General features: G+C 41.0%; 1 protein-coding gene across 4 annotated transcripts in view; it reads left to right on the top strand.

Moving 5' to 3' along the window:
* The window catches only part of ULK4 (unc-51 like kinase 4), a 559,443-nt gene that overhangs the window by 382,705 nt on the left and 158,570 nt on the right, over positions 1 to 18,168 (top strand). For all 4 annotated transcript variants that reach the window (XR_010842631.1, XR_010842632.1, XM_059075830.2 and 1 more), the window contains 2 exons: positions 5,189 to 5,355; positions 15,693 to 15,791. Coding sequence is in view for 2 of the 4 variants with exons in the window: in XM_059075830.2 (XP_058931813.1) it covers positions 5,189 to 5,355; positions 15,693 to 15,791 (266 nt within the window). In the remaining 2 variants the exon portion in view is untranslated. The remainder of the gene's footprint in view (positions 1 to 5,188; positions 5,356 to 15,692; positions 15,792 to 18,168) is intronic.

Here is an 18,168-nt window from a genome sequence, read left to right as displayed (position 1 = left end):
AGAAAGGTAGGTGTTAGCTCTTCTCTGAATGTTTGATAGAATTCATCTGTGAAGCCATCTGGTCCTGGACTTTTGTTTGTTGGAAGATTTTTCATCAGAGTTTCAATTTCATTACTTGTGATTGGTCTGTTCATATTTTCTGTTTCTTCCTGGTTCAGTCTTGGAAAGTTATACCTTTCTAAGAATTTGTTCATTTCTTCCAGATTGTCCATTTTATTGGCATACAGTTTATTGTAGTAGTCTCTTAGGATGCTTTGTATTTCTGCGGTGTCTGTTTTAACTTCTCCTTTTTTGTTTCTAATTTTATTGGTTTGAATCCTCTCCCTGTTTTTCTTGATGAGTCTGGCTAATGGTTTATCAATTTTGTTTATCTTGTCAAAGAACCGGCTTTTAGCTTTATTGATCTTTGCTATTGTTTTCTTTGTTTCTGTTTCATTTATTTCTGCTCTGATCTTTATGATTTCTTTGCTTGTGCTAACTTTGGGTTTTGTTTGTTCTTCTTTCTCAGGTTTCTTTAGGTGTAAGCTTAGATTGTTTATTTGAGATTTTTCTTGTTTCTTTAGGTACACTTGTATAGCTATAAACTTCCTTCTTAGGACTGCTTTTGCTGCATCATAGGTTTTGGATTGTCGTTTTTTCATTGTCATTTGTCTCTAGGTATTTTTTGATTTCCTCTTTGATTTCTTCAGCTATCTCTTGGTTATTTAGTAACATATTGTTTAGCCTCCATATGTTTGTGTTTTTTACGTTTTTTTCCCTGTAATTGATTTCTAATCTTATAGCGTTGTGGTCAGAACAGATGCTTGATATGATTTTAATTTTTTTAAATTTACCTAGGCTTGATTTGTGACCCAAGATGTGATCTATCCTGGAGCATGTTCCGTGCGCACTTGAGAAGAAAGTGTAATCTGCTGTTTTGGGATGGAATGTCCTATAAATATCAATTAAATCTATCTGGTCTGTTGTGTCATTTATAGCTTGCATTTCCTTAGTAATTTCCTCTTTGGATGATCTGTCCGTGGGTGTAAGTGAGGTGTTAAAGTCCCCCATTATTATTGTGTTACTGTTGATTTCCTCTTTTATAGCTGTTAGCGGTTGTCTTATGTATTGAGGTGCTCCTGTGTTGTGAGCATATATATTTATAATTGTTATAACTTCTTCTTGGATTGATCCCTTGATCATTATGTAGTGTCCTTCTCTGTCTCTTTCAGTAGTCTTTATTTTAAAGTCTATTTTGTTTGATATGAGTATTGGTACTCCAGCTTTCTTTTGATTTCCATTTGCGTAGAATATCTTTTTCCATCCCTTCACTTTCAGTCTCTGTGTGTCCCTCGGTCTGAAGTGGGTCTCTTGTAGACAGCATATATATAGGTCTTGTTTTTGTATCCATTCAGTGTGTCTCTGTCTTCTGGTTGGAGCATTTAATCCATTGACGTGTAAGGTAATTATCAATATGTATGTTCCTGTGACCTTTTTCTTCATTGTTAGGGTTTGTTTTTGTAGGTCGTTTTCCTCTCTTATGTCTCCCACTTAGAGAAGTTCCTTTAGCATTTGTTGTAGAGCTGGTTTGGTGGTGCTGAATTCTAACTTTTGCTTATCTGTAAAGCTTTTGATTTCTCCATTGAATCTGAATGAGATCCTTGCTGAGTAGAGTAATCTTGGTTGTAGTTTCTTCCCTTTTATCACTTTAAATATGTCATGTCACTCCCTTGTGGCTTGTGGAGTTTCTGCTGAGAAGTCAGATATTAACCTTATGGGAGTTCCCTTGTATGTTATTTGTCTTTTTTCCCTTGCTGCTTAGGGATTATGGTCCATTTCTGGAATGTGGAATTGGAAATATCTACTTGAACTCATTATTTTTTTTCTGTCTAAAAGATGTGTACATCTTATCTCTGTCCACTGAATCAGTGACCCAGTAGCACTGCGTGTTTCTAGTGCTGAGACCATGGTCTCTAAATACCAGTCTCATTAAAAGAAGCCAGGACTCCTTCGAGAGGTAGCTAATGCACAGTCTTAGGCAGAAATTCATAAGATGAGCTTGAGACGTATTATCTTAGTAGAGGGTAGGTCACTTTCAAGGGGCTCTCAGTGGCCAAAGATGGAACAAGTTTAGCATAAAAATAATAGTGATTGAAATCAACTAAAATCCATAAAATATATTATTTTTAAAATTTGTTATATTCACATTGATGCTCCAAAGTGAACTGATCAGTAACCTTGGTATTTCTAGCTTCCCCCACCCCCCTACCTTGGTCCCATTTGGGACTTGCAAACACTCCAAAATCATTGTTGTGAAAACTGGTAAATGATAACAAAGAGACATTTATGAAGCATCTACCTTGCCTTTCCTTTACAAACCATATATTATGATAAGAAAATAAGTTGATAAAGGAAGTTTATTTATAGAAGAAAAGCAGATTAAAAAATATAGAAGGAATGACAGAATTTGAAAATTCCATATTGCCATGTCTAATGAAATAATACAACTGGACGTTGGTTATTAGTAGATAACGTTTGATGGGGAAGTTTATACTGGATGAGTTAGGCTAACAACCCATGAACCCATGGGTCAATTTCAGCATCATTAAGAGTAGAACAACTAGACGGTATATCCTTCCAGATATAATGCAACAGGATATACAGAGTACCCAGCTCCAAATATTATTGCCAAAATAATCAAACCTGAATTAAATTGAGTCTCTAGGTCTAATTACCAGTTTACAGGAAATGCAGGGATATAACAACCCAACAAGAACATCTACAGGAAAAATATTCTCATTTCACCAACAAATAAATGGCCTGAAAAATTGCAGGTGGGGAAGACAACTGTTAGACGTTGAAGGAGACTTAAGATCTGCGGCCAAATGGAATGTGCGGACCTGCTTTGTATCTTGAGTCAAACAAATGAACTGTACAAAAAAGACAGTTTTGTGACAGTTGAGTTTTGAACGCAGATGGTATATTGAGTATGTTAAGAAGTGGGTTAATTGTATTAGGTGGTAATGGCGTTGTGGTTATGTTTTTTAAAAAAAGGTATTTGTGAGACTTAGAGAAGTAGTTAGAGGAGAAATAAGATGATATCTAGAATTTGCTTTAAAATACTAAAAAAAAGTAGATGGGGATAATTAAACAATATTGGCAATCTATTGATAATTATGAAAGAGGGTGATAGGGATTCATTTTACTGAAATTTCTCATGACTTTCTTTGTTTTCATAATTAAATGTTTAAACAAGAAAAACTTGTATTTTCATCTGAAATGAAAGTTTTGTCTATGAAGAGCACTGGCTCTAAGGCTGAGCTAGGCCATTTAACATCGTATTAATGGGCTTTGCTGGCATTTTCACAATTATGAAGAAATATTTAGGTCATACTTCATTTCTAATCTCATATGAGCACCTTCCCTGACAGCAGGTAACTTCCGAGTGTAATATCAGAGCTTGGTGTTTGTTGGCTGTTTCCACAGGCTGGAAAGGCTTGCCAGCCCAGCATGGCTTCAATTGCATTCATTGTTTGTGCTCCTTGCTTGAAGACTGAATAAAGATCAGGAAGAGCACAGTTGTTCATCAGCTGTTTCGTCTGAATCAAGCAGCGTGTAGATGGGTATCCAGGGGCCTACCTCCTCCTTCTGAAGGGCCATGTCCTTCTCTGCTGTTCACATAGCTGGGTCTCTTGCACCTCTGACCATTAGCATGATGTGTCACAAAGTAATCATGAACTCCCCAAAAGAGAACATCTTCTCTTACAGCGTGTGTTTACCACATACTACGTTTTAAAGCCCTTCTACCCTACCTGCAGCTCACAAATGCCAAGTGCTGATTCATAGCGTGCACTTGAGTGATGCATGCTAACTCAAAAGAGAATGCCTGTCGGTGTAATGCATGTGTCCTAATAATTGATTTTCTTTACTGTCTGTCATTGATGATTTGTGCTATCAAACCTTGTCACTTGATAAATTTTGCAAATAATTCATTCTACTTTCCCTTCAAGTACATTTATTTTCAACTTTGTGGCTTATACCAGTTTTTGCCACAAGGATTACAACTTTGAATGATGCTCTAATTTTGGTTTCTCTCTGCCTTTAGTGACAAAATTAATTGCTTTTATAGTCTAATTACTTTGCACTTGTGTAGGAACACTAGATTGGTTTACTGGAAATGACAGTGTGCAATGTCTGGGAAAGGTACCAAAGCTCGGATGGCTGTGCCTGGCAGAGTTTCCATGCAGTTGTCCTGAGAACTAGGGACCAATGGATTTCAGGTCCAATAAATATGTGGATTGCCGGTCCAGCTTACAACACATGTCCTACCTCCTTACCATGTTTTTTTCCCCATCTGCTTGTGTAAAATATTTATATTCGAAGATTTGCTTTTTTCTACAACATTGAGATCTGTTGATACTAAAGGACCCCCTTACCGTTTCGGTTTATAACATTTCATGTTGTCTTTTCACCACATTTACATCTGAATCATTTTGGGAATTCAAAATGTAATGCTGCATTACAATAATAATAAAAATGCCAACTTAAATGTATTGGTCATAACAAACTACATCAAAATGAAAGTTGATGAAGACCAGCCACACTGTGAATTTGAGGTTTGCAGAGACAGACGTTTGCAGAGACAGACCTGGCAATTTCTCAATTTCACATTGCTTAAAATCATTATCATACATTTTGGAATGCATGTGAAAAAAAAATCACTTCATTTCTTTAACCTCTCGAGGTGACCCAATTACTCGTCCATCCTAGATAGATCCCCCAGTTCACTTGTGGTCCCTGAGCCACCCCATGAAGAACTGTACCTTTAAACAGAGCCTGGGGACAGGATGTTTGCATACAGCACTGTGCAGTGTCAGGGAGTCTTCCATCCCTGTGAAGCCTGTCCATGTAGTGTAGTGCTTCTCAAAGTGTAACTTGGGGAACCCTTCCATCAAAATCAGCGGGGGAGCTTTTTAACAAGTATATTCCTAGGCCTGATTCCAGGCTCCTGAGCAGACTGTCTGGGCGTGTGGCCTGGGAACTTGCATTTTAGAAACCTTTCCCAAGTGTACCTGGTACAAATACAGTTGAAGGACCGTTTAGAGTTTATGCAACGTAGACTATGTAAGCCTGCTCTGCTGGGTTTACGTGAAACGTTATTTTTATATTGTATGATGAATGTTTTACCCTTCTCCTATTTTACCCCCAGGACTGGTCCATCATGTCTGTAACCTGTTCACTGAAACTGCCACACTGTGCTTGGATGTGGACAATAAAAACAACAACGAGATGGCAGCCGCCTTGCTATTTTCCCTGCTTGATATTTTGCACAGCATGCTGACCTATACCTCCGGGGTCGTGCGACTGGCTCTGCAGGTAGAGGACCTCTTTCTCCACATCTTGAACAACGCTGTGCCATGTCCCACTTCCCTTTCCTTCTGTTTTCTCTCACCTTCCTTGAATGTGTCTTTATTTTTGGAAAAGAGCATATGATTCCATAGGGAGAGTATACCATATTTATTAGCCATCTTTGGGTGACCAGTGTCAAGGACAGGTAATTTGAACACAAAATCTGAAGGAAAGCAGGAGAGGCCCAAGCAGAGAATTGGTGAGTACTCTTTGGGGAACTGCTGGTGACCCCGAGATCATTTGGACTGTGGGGTTGACCAAGCAGTGTGTAGTCTTTCCTGTCCAGAGATGGCACTGCAGCCCACCCCCAACAGGATGGATTAGCTAGCGAGCAGCAGCGGATTGAGATTTTAGGTGCGCGTACACACGCACATATAGTGTGTTTGTATGTGCGTAGATACGCACACATACATATACATGCATATGCAACACATAAACCCTCACACTTGCTTTCCCTTATGACTGATACTGTGGAATTGCAAGATGGTTTTTTTTTGTTTTTTAATATCTTTATTGGAGTATAATTGCTTTGCAATGGTGTGTTAGTTTCTGCTGTATAACAAAGTGAATCAGCTGTATGTATACATATATCCCAATATCTCTTTCCTCTTGCGGCTCCCTCCCACCCTCCCTATCCCACCCCTCTAGGTGGACACAAAGCACCGAGCTGATCTCCCTGTGCTATGCGGCTGCTTCCCACTAGCTATCTATTTTATTTATTTTACATTTGGTAGTGTATATATGTCCATGCCACTTTCTCACTTCGTCCTAGCTTACCCTTCCCCCTCCTCGTGTCCTCACGTCTATTCTCTATGTCTGCATCTTTATTCCTGTCCTGCCCCTAGGTTCTTCAGAACCTTTTTTTTTTTTTAAGATTCCATATATATTTGTTAGCATACGGTATTTGTTTTTCTCTTTCTGACTTACTTCACTCTGTGTGATAGTCTCTAGGTCCATCCACCTCACTACAAATAACTCAATTTCGTTTCTTTTTATGGCTATAATATTCCATTGCATATATGTGCCACATCTTCTTTATCCATTCATTTGTTGATGGACACTTAGGTTACTTCCATGTCCTGGCTATTGTAAATAGAGCTGCAATGAACATTGTGGTACATGACTCCTTTTGGAGTTATGGTTTTCTCAGGGTATATGCCCAGTAGTGGGATTGCTGGGTCGTATGATAGTTCTATTTTTAGTTTTTTGAGGAACCTCCATACTGTTCTCTGTAGTGGCTGTATCAATTGACATTCCCACAAACAGTGCAAGAGCGTTCCCTTTTCTCCACACCCTCTCCAGCCAGCATTTATTGTTCGTAGACTTTTTGATGATGGCCATTCTGCCCAGTGTGAGGTGATACCCCACTGTAGTTTTGATTTGCTTTTCTCTAATGATTAATGATGTTGAGCATCCTTTCATGTGTTTGTTGGAATCTGTATATCTTCTTTGGAGAAATGTCTATTTACGTGTTCTGCCCATTTTTGGATTGGGTTGTTTGGTTTTTTTGATATTGAACTGCATGAGCTGCTTGCATATTTTGGAGATTAATCCTTTGTCTGTTGATTCGTTTACAAATATTTTCTCCCATTCTGAGGGTTGTCTTTTGGTCTTGTTTATGGTTTCCTTTGCTGTGCAAAAACTTTTAGGTTTCATTAGGTTCCATTTGTTTATTTTTGTTTTTATTTCCATTTCTCTAGGAGGTGGGTCAAAAAGGACCGTGCTGTGACTTATGTCATAGAGTGTTCTGCCTGTATTTTCCTCTAAGAGTTTTATAGAGTCTGACCTTACATTTAGGTCTTTAATCCATTTTGAGTTTATTTTTGTGTATGGTGTTAGGAAGTGTTCTAATTTCATTCTTATACATGTAGCTGTCTAGTTTTCCCAGTACCACTTATTGAAGAGGCTGTCTTTTCTCCATTGTGTATTCTTGCCTCCTTTATCAAAGATAAGGTGACCATATGTACGTAGGTTTATCTCTGGGCTTTCTATCCTGTTCCATTGGTCTATATTTCTGTTTTTGTGCCACTACCATACTGTCTTGATTACTTTAGCTTTGAGCTGGAGAAATCAGGCCCCCTGCAAGATGGTTTTGAGGGCTAGAGATGTATTGGTTTGGCCAAAAAGTTCCTTCTGTTTTTAAGTAAAAATAAAAGACACATTTTTCATTTGTACCAAGAACTTTATTGAAGAACATATTCACCCTTTTTTGTTCCACTGCCTTCTGCCATTTTCAGGCAACTTCATAATTCCATCTTCCCAAAACTTTTAATCTTTTTGAGCAAATAACTGTTCCAGGTGCCTTTTACAGTCTTCCAGGGAATGGAAATCTTTTTCGTTAAGAGAATTTTGTAAAGACCTAAATAAATGGAAATCTGAAGTGCAGTGTCTGGTATATACGGCGGATGAATCAGAACTTCCCAGCCAAGCTGTAACAGCTTTTGCCTGGTCATCATAGAAACATGCGGTCTTGCGTTATCCTGATGAAAGCTTATGTGTTTTCTGTTGACTAATTCTGGACACTTTTCATTGAGTGCTGCTTTCAGTTGGTTTAATTGGGGCATTACTTGTTGGAATTAATAGTTTGGTTTTCTGGAAGGAGCTCATAATAGAGGACTCCCTTCTGATCCCACCATATACACATCACCTTCTTTGGAAGAAGACCAGCCTTTGGTGTGGTTGGTGACGGTTCATTTCACTTGCCCCACGGTCTCTTCCATTCCACATTATATTGGGCAGCATCCACTCTTTATCGCCCATCACAATTTGTTTTAGAAACAAAACGTTTTCATTACATTTCAATGGAGAATCGCATGCGGAAATATGGTCAAGAAGATTTTTTTCCCTTAACTTATGTGGAACCCACACAGCAAAGCGATGAACATAACCAAGTTGGTGCAAATGATTTTCAACGCTTGATTTGGATATTTTGAGTATGTCACCTATGTCCTGTATGGTATAACGTTGATTGTTCTCAGTTAATGTCTCAGTTTGATCGCTCTCAATTTCAACTGGTCTACCCGACCGCGGAGCATCGGCCAGCGAGAAATCTCCAGCATGAAACTTTGAAAACCACTTTTGACACGTTCGATCAGTCACAGCATCTGCTCCATACAGTGCACAACTCTTTTTTGCATTTCAGTTGTGTTTTTACCTTTCTTGAAATAATAAAGCATAATATGCTGAAAATGTTGCTTTTTTTCTTCCATCTTCAATATTAAAATGGCTACACAAAAATCCACCAATTTTGATAAATCTTTTTTTAAATGCATGCTGATACGACAGCTGTCACTAACACAATTGTTTCAAATGAAGTTAAAAACAACTAAGTGCTACTAGGGCCATCTTACGGAAAAACTGAATGAATCTTTTGGCCACCCCAATATTTAGTGTCTATAGAAAAGTCAGGTAGCCCCAGACTGTAACCTGGCATCGTGCTCTGAGGAAGGAAGGGCACGTGAGTTCACTGAGTAGTACTTTCTGTGTTAGGTGTTAGGTACCACCACATGCTTATCTCCTTTCATGTTTTCTCTAAAGAATTGAGTCAACTGCTACTTAGATCATGGGATAGCACACAGGCGATATGAATTCACTGTTATATTTAGAATCCTAGTAAAATTGCAAGAGATGTGTATCACTGGTAGCATCCTGGCTTGAATAGATGCAGAAGTTGATGTTGAAAGCAGACTGTTCTGATACCTTGCCAAGAGTCACAGTAGCAGAGCCTCTTAAGAATGAATCCCTAGACCCCTGTTTAGTCTCTGTTATTCATCATTATCTTTTACCTGCAGTTAAGGTGGTGAAGTATGTAGCTTGTCTCGTGTATTTTAATAAATAATTCCCGGATCCCCTCAACCAAGATGATAGTTAGTCAATACGTTTTAACCCAAACTTGTAAAGCCAGTAGATGAAAATGGCCTTTGGACTACATTGCTGTTTTTATTTGTTCATATTCTAAATGAACAGTAAAGCTTGGCTAAGTACTTATGGAATCCTGAATTATGGATTTCTCTTAGTTTTCCCTCTCTTTTCTAATAAGTGTCTCTTGAGAGAGCATTGTTTCTTTTTCTTAAATTTTTATTGGAGTATAGTTGATTTACATTGTTGTGTTGGTTTCTGCTTTACAGCACAGTGAATCAATTATACATACACATAGGTCCACTCTTTTTTAGATTCTTTTCCCATGTAGGTCATTACAGAGTATTGAGTAGAGTTCCCTGTGCTATGCAGTTGGTCCTTTTAAGTTATCTAGAGCATTGTTTCTTATTTCAGTCTCCACAGTGGTAGCTTCATGTAATTCTTCATTCAGTTTCCACAGTGGTAGCTTTATGTAATTCTTCAAGGTGTAGTTGATAGTTACTCTCACAAGATGCTTTGATGATATCAATCTGTAAAAGATTGTGTAGGTTGTGGATAAAAAGAATCAGAAATCTAAAAATTCTTTAAATTCCAGAACGTAGAAATCCTCTTTTTTTCAAGTGATCAGGTAGGGTGTTTTAAAGGAAACTCCTTTGTACAAAATATTTTCTAATTCTTTTTTTCAATTTGTTAGTGTACCAATAGATCACTGTTTTTCATTCTTTCATTTTTTTTCAGCACCACTTTGTATTTTACTGCTGTCATCTTTCTAAATCTTTCCCTATAATATCTGCCAAGTATTGCTTTTGACCTTGATGACCGACTTTGATCTACATGATACCTGGTGTCAGTCTGAAAAAGGTTAGAGTCTTTGATACTGAATTAGAGAAAAGGTTGGGAAAAGAAATGGCGGGGGCACCAACGACACATCCTTCTAGAACACTGAGCTGTAAGTTCTTTCCAAAGCGTAAGTCACCTCTTCCATTTGTAAACATGCTGCACACCTGGGATTCTTCTGCATTCAAAGCCCATGTCTGCTTTTAACAGGAACCTCTCGAAAGTAGAAGAGCTGAGTGTTGCCAGTGTTTAAAACGATAATAGTGCTTAGATTTATGAAGCACTTTTCTTTTTCAGGGAGGAGAGGGATATGATACAGGAATGTGTACTGGGAAGGTGAGGAGTAGGGGAGGGAGGTGTCAGAATCTCTGCTAGGAGTCCAGTCCCTATCCCCAACCTACCTTGTGAGTTTGTGTGTGAAAGATGTGGAAGCAGAGACAAATAGATGCTCAGGACTCACTGGTGTGGTGGGAGCGCCTGGGCCTTGCAGGCTGGAACACCTTGGATTTGAATCCCAGCCACGTCACTTTTACCTGTGAGGCGCTGGGCACGTTACTTGACCTGTCTGAGTATCAGCTTCCTTGTTTGTAACGTAGACATGCTAACTACTCAGCAAGGGACTTAAATGAGAGAATACAAGATATGTAAATATGATGTGCCTTAAGTTTACCTGGCCCAGGGAAAGTAAGTGATAAGTGGTTGCTGTATGAAACAAGAAGAAAGGTGCTCACCTCCCCTTCCTGTTTTACAGAGGGTTCCTGGGGGCCATGATTTCTTTTCATTTCTGTGTCCTGGCACATGGGAGGGCACTCAGTTCGTATTTACGGAGTGAACTAACTCCCAGCAGGCTTACGAGATATAAATTTATGGTTTTATTTTGCATCTGTGAGCCTAGCCCAGGGCTCGGTACCTGTGATTTTGGCAGGAATCAAGAGAAGAAGGGTGTTGAGTGTCAGGGGGCTTCATTCTGGTAAGACCGTCAATACCCCAATAGTGGAGCAACTCATCATCTTAATACACTGAGATGCCTCGCCACTGGAAGGTACCAGGGCCCTGCAGAGTGAACAGGGGCGGGGGATGTTACCAAGTTTGGGGGCTAGGGAAGGAAAATATTCAGTATTAAAATCCAGGTCACCTGACTTCCCAGTCTGGGCCTTGTCTCTCACTTCTGGAGTGATGGGGGCAGCTTGATAGATTACTCTGGTAGTAGGACGGTTTAACTGCCGTTGGTGGGCAGGTGTGTCAGCAGTGCCTGGAGGACTGAAACGTGGCCACTGCGTCTTCTTTGATCTCACACTCACGTGAAGGCTGTCAGGGTAGGGGCTGCAGTCTCTATATCAGTATCTCTTGAGGTTACCAGTTCGACTCCTCCGGGCTTTCCCCTTATTGTCCCCCCGTGAGCTCCCCTGTCTGGTGGCTGAGGGCAAGTGAGATTTGTCTGCTGTGGTCCATGGTCCTCATCGTTTCTCTCCTGCCCCTGAAAGCTTTGATGACATCTCATTATGTACATATCATTTTCTAACGCCCTGGCAAGGCGGTCGAGGCCTCGGTGGTTTTCCCGCCTCGTCCGCCAGCCCTCGTGCAGCCCGTGCTCACGCCCGTCACCTTGGCATTTTCCACATGGATCCTGCGCCTTATCACTCCCGGCCTTTTCCTCACGTGATTGCGGCCCCTGAAACACCGGCTGTCCACGCCCGCCCCTGCAGACGTCGTCCCCACCATCCAAACGGTGAAGTTGTGTCACCTTTTCCTCCTCCCGCCCCAGCTCCTCTATTCCCTCCTCCACTGGGGCAGTTTTCACACTCTGCCTTTAGTGCAGTTATTTGAAAGGTTGCCCTTCTTCTTCTTCTGTGTTTAAATTTTATTGAAGTATAGTTGATTTACAGTGTTGTGTTAATTTCTGCTGTACAGCAAAGTGACTCAGTTATGCATATGTATACTCTTTTTCATATTATTTTCCATTATGGTTTTCATATTATTTTCCATTATGGTTTCATATTATTTTCCATTATGGTTTGCTACTGTATAGCATAGTTCCCTATGCTATACAGTAGGACCTTGTTGTTTATCCCTTCTATGTATAATAGTTTGCATCTGCTAACCCCAAACTCCCAATCCATCCTCCCTCCCCCACCCCACTCCTACCCCCTTGGCAACCACAAGTCTGTTCTCTATGTTTGTAAGTCTGTTTTATAGATAAGTTCATTTGTGTTGTGTTTTAGATTCCACATATAAGTGCTATCACATGGTGTTTGTCTTTCTCTTTCTGACTTACTTTGCATAGTATGATCATCTCTAGATCCATCCATGTTTCTGGAAATGGCATTATTTCATTCTTTTTAACAGCTGAGTAGTATTTCACCACATATAGGTACCATATCTTCTTTATCCATTCATCTGTCGATGGACATTTAGGCTGTTTCCATGTCTTAGCTACTGTAAGTAATGCTGCTGTGAGCATAGGGGTGCATGTATCTTTTGGAATTATAGTTTTGTCTGGATATGTGCCCAGGCGTGAGATTGCTGGATCATATGGCAACTCTGTTTTTAGTTTTTTGAGGAACCTCCATACTATTTTCCATAGTAAAGCATGCCATTCTTTTAATGAAACCGTGAGGTTCTACAGAGTGGGGACTGACTCGTATCATCTGTGCATGGCAAGCGTGTGGGTGATGGTGTTTGGGGAGCACACCGAGTGTTGAATTGAATTGTCTAGACCACACCATCGCAGGCTGTGCTCTGTTGTGCTTAAACCTGCTTAGGACGTTGGCAGCCACTGCCTGAGGAACTGACTCTCGTTCACTACAGGTGCCGTACCTCTGTGTTTACGTAACAAACCTCTGTTGAGGACCTGCCCCCTGTGCACTAGATTCATGTAGCAGTGGTAGATGTAATAGAGTTATATTCTTCCTGGCCTTTCTTCTTGTGCCAAGAAGTTAGCTATATCCCTTTATCTCATTTTGGGTAATGCTGTAATGCCACTTAATATTACATATGGCTCATAAGTTGACGTGCCCATGTTTTATATGTCTACAGCTATTAAAGTTATATTTGTATCTAGAGTTCTCATCTGAGATCCATACTTAATATATCCAGTAGCTTCCTAACCATGACCGCTAGAATGGCTCACAGTCCCCTCAAATTCAACACGTCTAAAGTGGAGCTTAGGGGCTTCCCTGGTGGCGCAGTGGTTGAGAATCCGCCTGCCGATGCAGGGGACCCGGGTTCGTGCCCCGGTCCGGGAAGATCCCACATGCCGCGGAGCGGCTGGGCCCGTGAGCCATGGCCACTGAGCCTGCGCGTCCGGAGCCTGTGCTCCGCAATGGGAGAGGCCACAACAGTGAGAGGCCCGCGTACCACAAAAAAAAAAAAAAGTGGAGCTCAGGATTCACCTCCCAAACCATTCTCCTGCCAGCAAGCCCTGCCCCTCTCATCCTGCTGTGCAAACTAGAAACCTGGGGGTCATTCTTAAAATTTCCCTTTTTCATATTCCTCATCTAGTTTGTCACCAAAGAATTTAGATTTTGCCTCAAGCACTACTGCTAGCACCCAACTCAGGCTGCCCTCTCCTCTTGCCCAGGCTGTAACAGCCGGGTGAGCCAAGAACCATGGATGGCCAGGAGTGGGGTCAGTTACCAGCCAGCAAGGGCTGGGGCAGTGAGTTGTGGCAGGGGATCAATGGGACAGAGGCAAAGGCAGAGGACTGGACAGGGAGGACCGTGGCAACATCACGGCAGAGGTGGGTCTTCTTGCTGTGAAAAGAGCCCCTTGCAGAATGCACCCATAAGGCATCTGGGAATCGAGAGGCTGACTCTGGAGAGTGTGCCGTTGCGGAGCTGGAGAGACCCTGAGAGAGGCTCGCCAGACGCCTGTATTCGTTGCTCGGCTACCCACACGTGATCCCCTTGGCGCACAGAGTTTCTGCTGTGGGCCTGGATTTTTGTGAGGAGAGTTGAATTTCATATGCATATTCCTGATGTGCACCTTCCTCTTGTGCAAGCTATAGCATTCCCTTTCTGGAACCCTTGGCATCTTTATAAGGAGGTGGTACCCCAATACTGGTGTGCAGGGTCAGGATGTTTCTTGGTGACAATAACAAATGACTGTAGACCTTGGAGGGTCTGGAGGCCCACTGGATATCCTGGTGGGAAGAGTCCCACAGTGTGTGCTTGTGCTTGTAGCCGTGTCTCCTTGCTTATGTGGGTTTGGAAAGGAAGCCGTGGCCCCATGCCACTCCCTGCCTAGGTGCTGGTTTGCAAGACTGCCTTATTTTTCCCAAGAGACAGTCGGTCTACTCTAAAGGATAACATGTTAATGTGCAAAAGCCAATATTCCACCTCACATGGTGCTTCAGAAGGCAGGATCAACAGCCGAACTTCAGAAAGATTCAGACCTAGGGTAGTGCTACGTGTTTGTTTCCTGGGAGGAAATTTCACCTCTCTAATAGAGGCCAGGGGTTGAGGTAGCGATAGGGGAGGGGAGAGGTGAGAGGAAACTCCTAGCTACCAATTATTGTCGTCCCCCTTGGCTGCAGAGAGGTGCAAGCTGTTAAAAGGCAGGTGTCTGATTTTCCACAACATCCTTTTTTTTTCTTTTTTTTTTCCTTTTGAACCAAGGAAAGCGGGCCACTTAAATTCTGTCCACAGGCCCGAAGGCAGAAGGAATCTTGGCATTTATGAGAGGGGCCCCAGAGTCCAGGTTAGTGACCTAAGGCGAGGCAGCCTGCTTTAAAAAGGCTCTGGCAAAGGTCATTACCTAAAAGTAGTTTTGTTCTGAGTGAAATTAAAAACAGAGAGGGTGTATGCGAATGAAATGTGTATGTACTATAGCAAATACAATAAATAATCAGTGCCTTCTCTCTGTATAAAATTATTCATCTCTATGATAGAAATCTTCTCTGAAATGAGGCAGTTCTATACAACTCCTGGGAAAGACACACTTAAAGTTAAAGCCACTCATTTCTCAATTCTTACTTCCATTGCATACTTCCTAAGCAATGTAGACCTGTATCTGAAGCTTCTTCATGCAGTGGTCCAAAGCCTGTTCATTTGATAAATATTCTAGATGTTATTTGAGCAGGTGTGTGCATATAGAGAAGGAAAGCACAGCAGAATGCATTTGGTCTGCATCATATAATATGTATGTATAACAGTGCCCAGAAGAGGTGAGCTTGGGTGATTTGGAATCATTTAGCCTGGATTCATCCTTCAGCTTTGTCACCCATTGTCTGTGGGACTGTATACAAACTACTCAACCTCTCTGAACTTTTAGTTTTCTCCCCTGAAAAATGGGGATAACCGCGCCTCGTCTCAGGATGTTTGGGAAGATAAAGTGCTTTACCACCCGCAGTGTGTGAACATCAATATCATCCCTCCAACGACAGCCCTGATTATTGCTTTATCTGTGGTCCGCCCAGATCCGCCTCTGTGGCCTGAGCTGGTGGCAGTGTGTGTACTCTGTCACGTGATTACCGAGCACAACTTCTCTTCAGGGGCCTGAGGTCAAATGCTTCCTCTGTGCCATCATCTGTTGGGACTGGGTGGACCTGTCTCCTATGGCCAAACTGACTAATCTCCAAGACCCCCTTCCCCTCTCCTCCCCCTGTTCAGGCGCAGAAGTCCAGCTCTGGAGGGAGCACTCAGGCCGCAGAAGACCTGCTGCTACTCGGCAAGCCTCTGACAGACCTTATCAGCCTGCTCATCCCGCTGGTAAGAGCTCACACACCTGCTGGTGTGTCTCTCAGGTCGTTGCAGAGGGTGAAGTGATTTTATTTGAATTTCATGATGTCTTGAGTTGCTATGCTATTTTGATTCCTTTCAAAACTAGAACCAAAAGAAATTTCAGAAGATTACCCTGGAAATACTAAATTTCTATTTTAATATGCGGTGGCTAATCATTCATTTAAGTGGATATTTCAGTAAGGCAGAGCCTCAAATTCTTCTTAATGGATGTGAGGTAAAAAAAAAAAAAAAAGGAAAATCAAGAAATGAATTCCAGGAAGGAAGAAGAAATCCATTGTGGGCGTCAATTCTCTTTCAAAAAGATATTTTAGGGTTACTTGGCATGCAGGACTACTCTGAAATGCAGAAGCACAGACAGAGCTAGAGCATATCCACCACAGTCTCCATAGGAATCGAATGAAATAAGTGAAATTACACGGAAACAGATGAGACTGCACAAGACTACTGAGTATGTGAAAAGAACCCAATGGAGACTTGGAGTTTGGACCAACTGAACCTCATTGTAGTTTTGACTTGCATTTCCCTGATAATTAGCAATGTTGAGTGTCTTTTCATGTGCCTATTGGCTATCTGTATGTCTTCTTTGGAGAAATGTCTTTTTAGGTCTGCTGCCCATTTTTTGATTGGGTTGTTCGTGTTTTTTTTGTTATTGAGTTGTACGAGCTGTTTGTATATTTTGGAAATATGCAGGACATAGATGGGGCTCCAGTGAACAGAGGGAAGACTAACCAAATTATGCACTCTTTAAGGACATATAAAAGACTCAAAACATCCCCATTAGATATAACTGATACAATATATGATATGTAGGCTAATACTTATATTAATAGCTTATAAGATGTAAACAATAAAAAAAGCTTAAAGGCAGTTGAAGAATCTGTTTCAGGTAAACTTCTAGGACACTATTTCACATATGTATCTTACAGACAGGGTTTTGGTGTTTGCCACGTTCTGAGATTTGCTTTAATAGTTGAATTTATTCCAATTAGATTTATTCTTAAACTTATCTTTGGTCTTAATTTTATTGTCTTATTGTATATTTTCTTTCTAAATGTTTTCGTCTGTTAGACATAAGGTTTATTTATTTATTTTTTAAACATCTTTATTGGAGTATAATTGTTTTACAATAGTGTGTTAGTTTTTCCTTTACAACAAACTGAATCAGTTATACATATACATATGTTCCCATATCTCTTCCCTCTTGCATCACCCTCTCTCCCACCCTCCCTAACCCACCCCTCTAGGTGGTCACAAAGCACAGAGGTGATCTCCCTGTGCTATAGACATAAGGTTTAATGCAAAACAAAAAACCTTTATCAGAACAAAGAGAAGGACTCTACAATGGTAAGGAATAAAATCCACAGGAAGATACAATAACTGTGAACCTTTTTGTGTCAAATGTCAGAGCATAGAACTATAAAAACAGAGAAGGACCAAAACATATAGGGAAAAAAAAAGTACAGTAATATCAAGAGATTTAACCTGTCTTTCTCATTGCTTGACGACTCAAGTGGATGAAAATGATGATGTAGAGCAGGGGTTGACAAACTAAGGCGTGTGGACTAACTCTGGCCCACTGCCTCTTTCTGTAAGTAAAGTTTTATTGAATACAGCCACACAAACAATTGTCTATGGCTGCTTTGGCACCTTGACGGTAGAGTTGAGGAGTTACAACAGGGACTCTGTAGCCCACGAGCCTGTGTTGTTTACTGTCTGGCTCTTTACAGGAAAAATCTGTTGACCCCTGGTATAGAGGATATGAAAACTTTAGTAAGATTAATCTAATAGAAGTATATCCGTCTCTCTACCCTGAAAATAGAGACTGTACCTTCTTTCCAGTTTTCTGGAAATACTTTAAAAAGCTCACCATACGTTAGGTTAAAAGAATATCAATAAATTACAATAAGTAGGAATTGTATAGACCACATTGTTTAACCGTAATACACTTAAACTAGAAGGAAAAATAAAAATACACAGTTAGCAAATATTATCGATGAGCACATTGTGATTGTATCAGTCTGGGTCCCATCAGAAGACAAACCACATAGTGATTTAAACAGGAGAATTTCAATATAAAGAATTATTAAGCTGCAATTGAAGAGTAAATGTAAGATTTAAAAAGAACTCTGTAGGGTATCCGAAAGCTGAGGGAGAGGGAGAGTACCTCAGGAAGGACAAACTTGAAAGGGCATACCTCTTCCCCAAGGCTGTGGGTCAGACCTCATTGGAGGAAGTGTGACTACAGCCCACAGGAACTCGAGTGGGCAGATTTGCTGGGTTGCCCAGGCCAGAGCTGGTCCACAGTCCCTGGGGAAGCAGGAAGCAACCTTTGAGAGTGCCGGGG

The sequence above is a fragment of the Kogia breviceps genome, chromosome 10, assembly GCF_026419965.1.
Source record: "Kogia breviceps isolate mKogBre1 chromosome 10, mKogBre1 haplotype 1, whole genome shotgun sequence".
Taxonomy (NCBI): Eukaryota; Metazoa; Chordata; class Mammalia; order Artiodactyla; family Physeteridae; genus Kogia; species Kogia breviceps.
The sequence above is the reverse complement of the archived record's forward strand: the minus strand, read 5'-3'. Positions and strand labels throughout refer to the sequence as shown.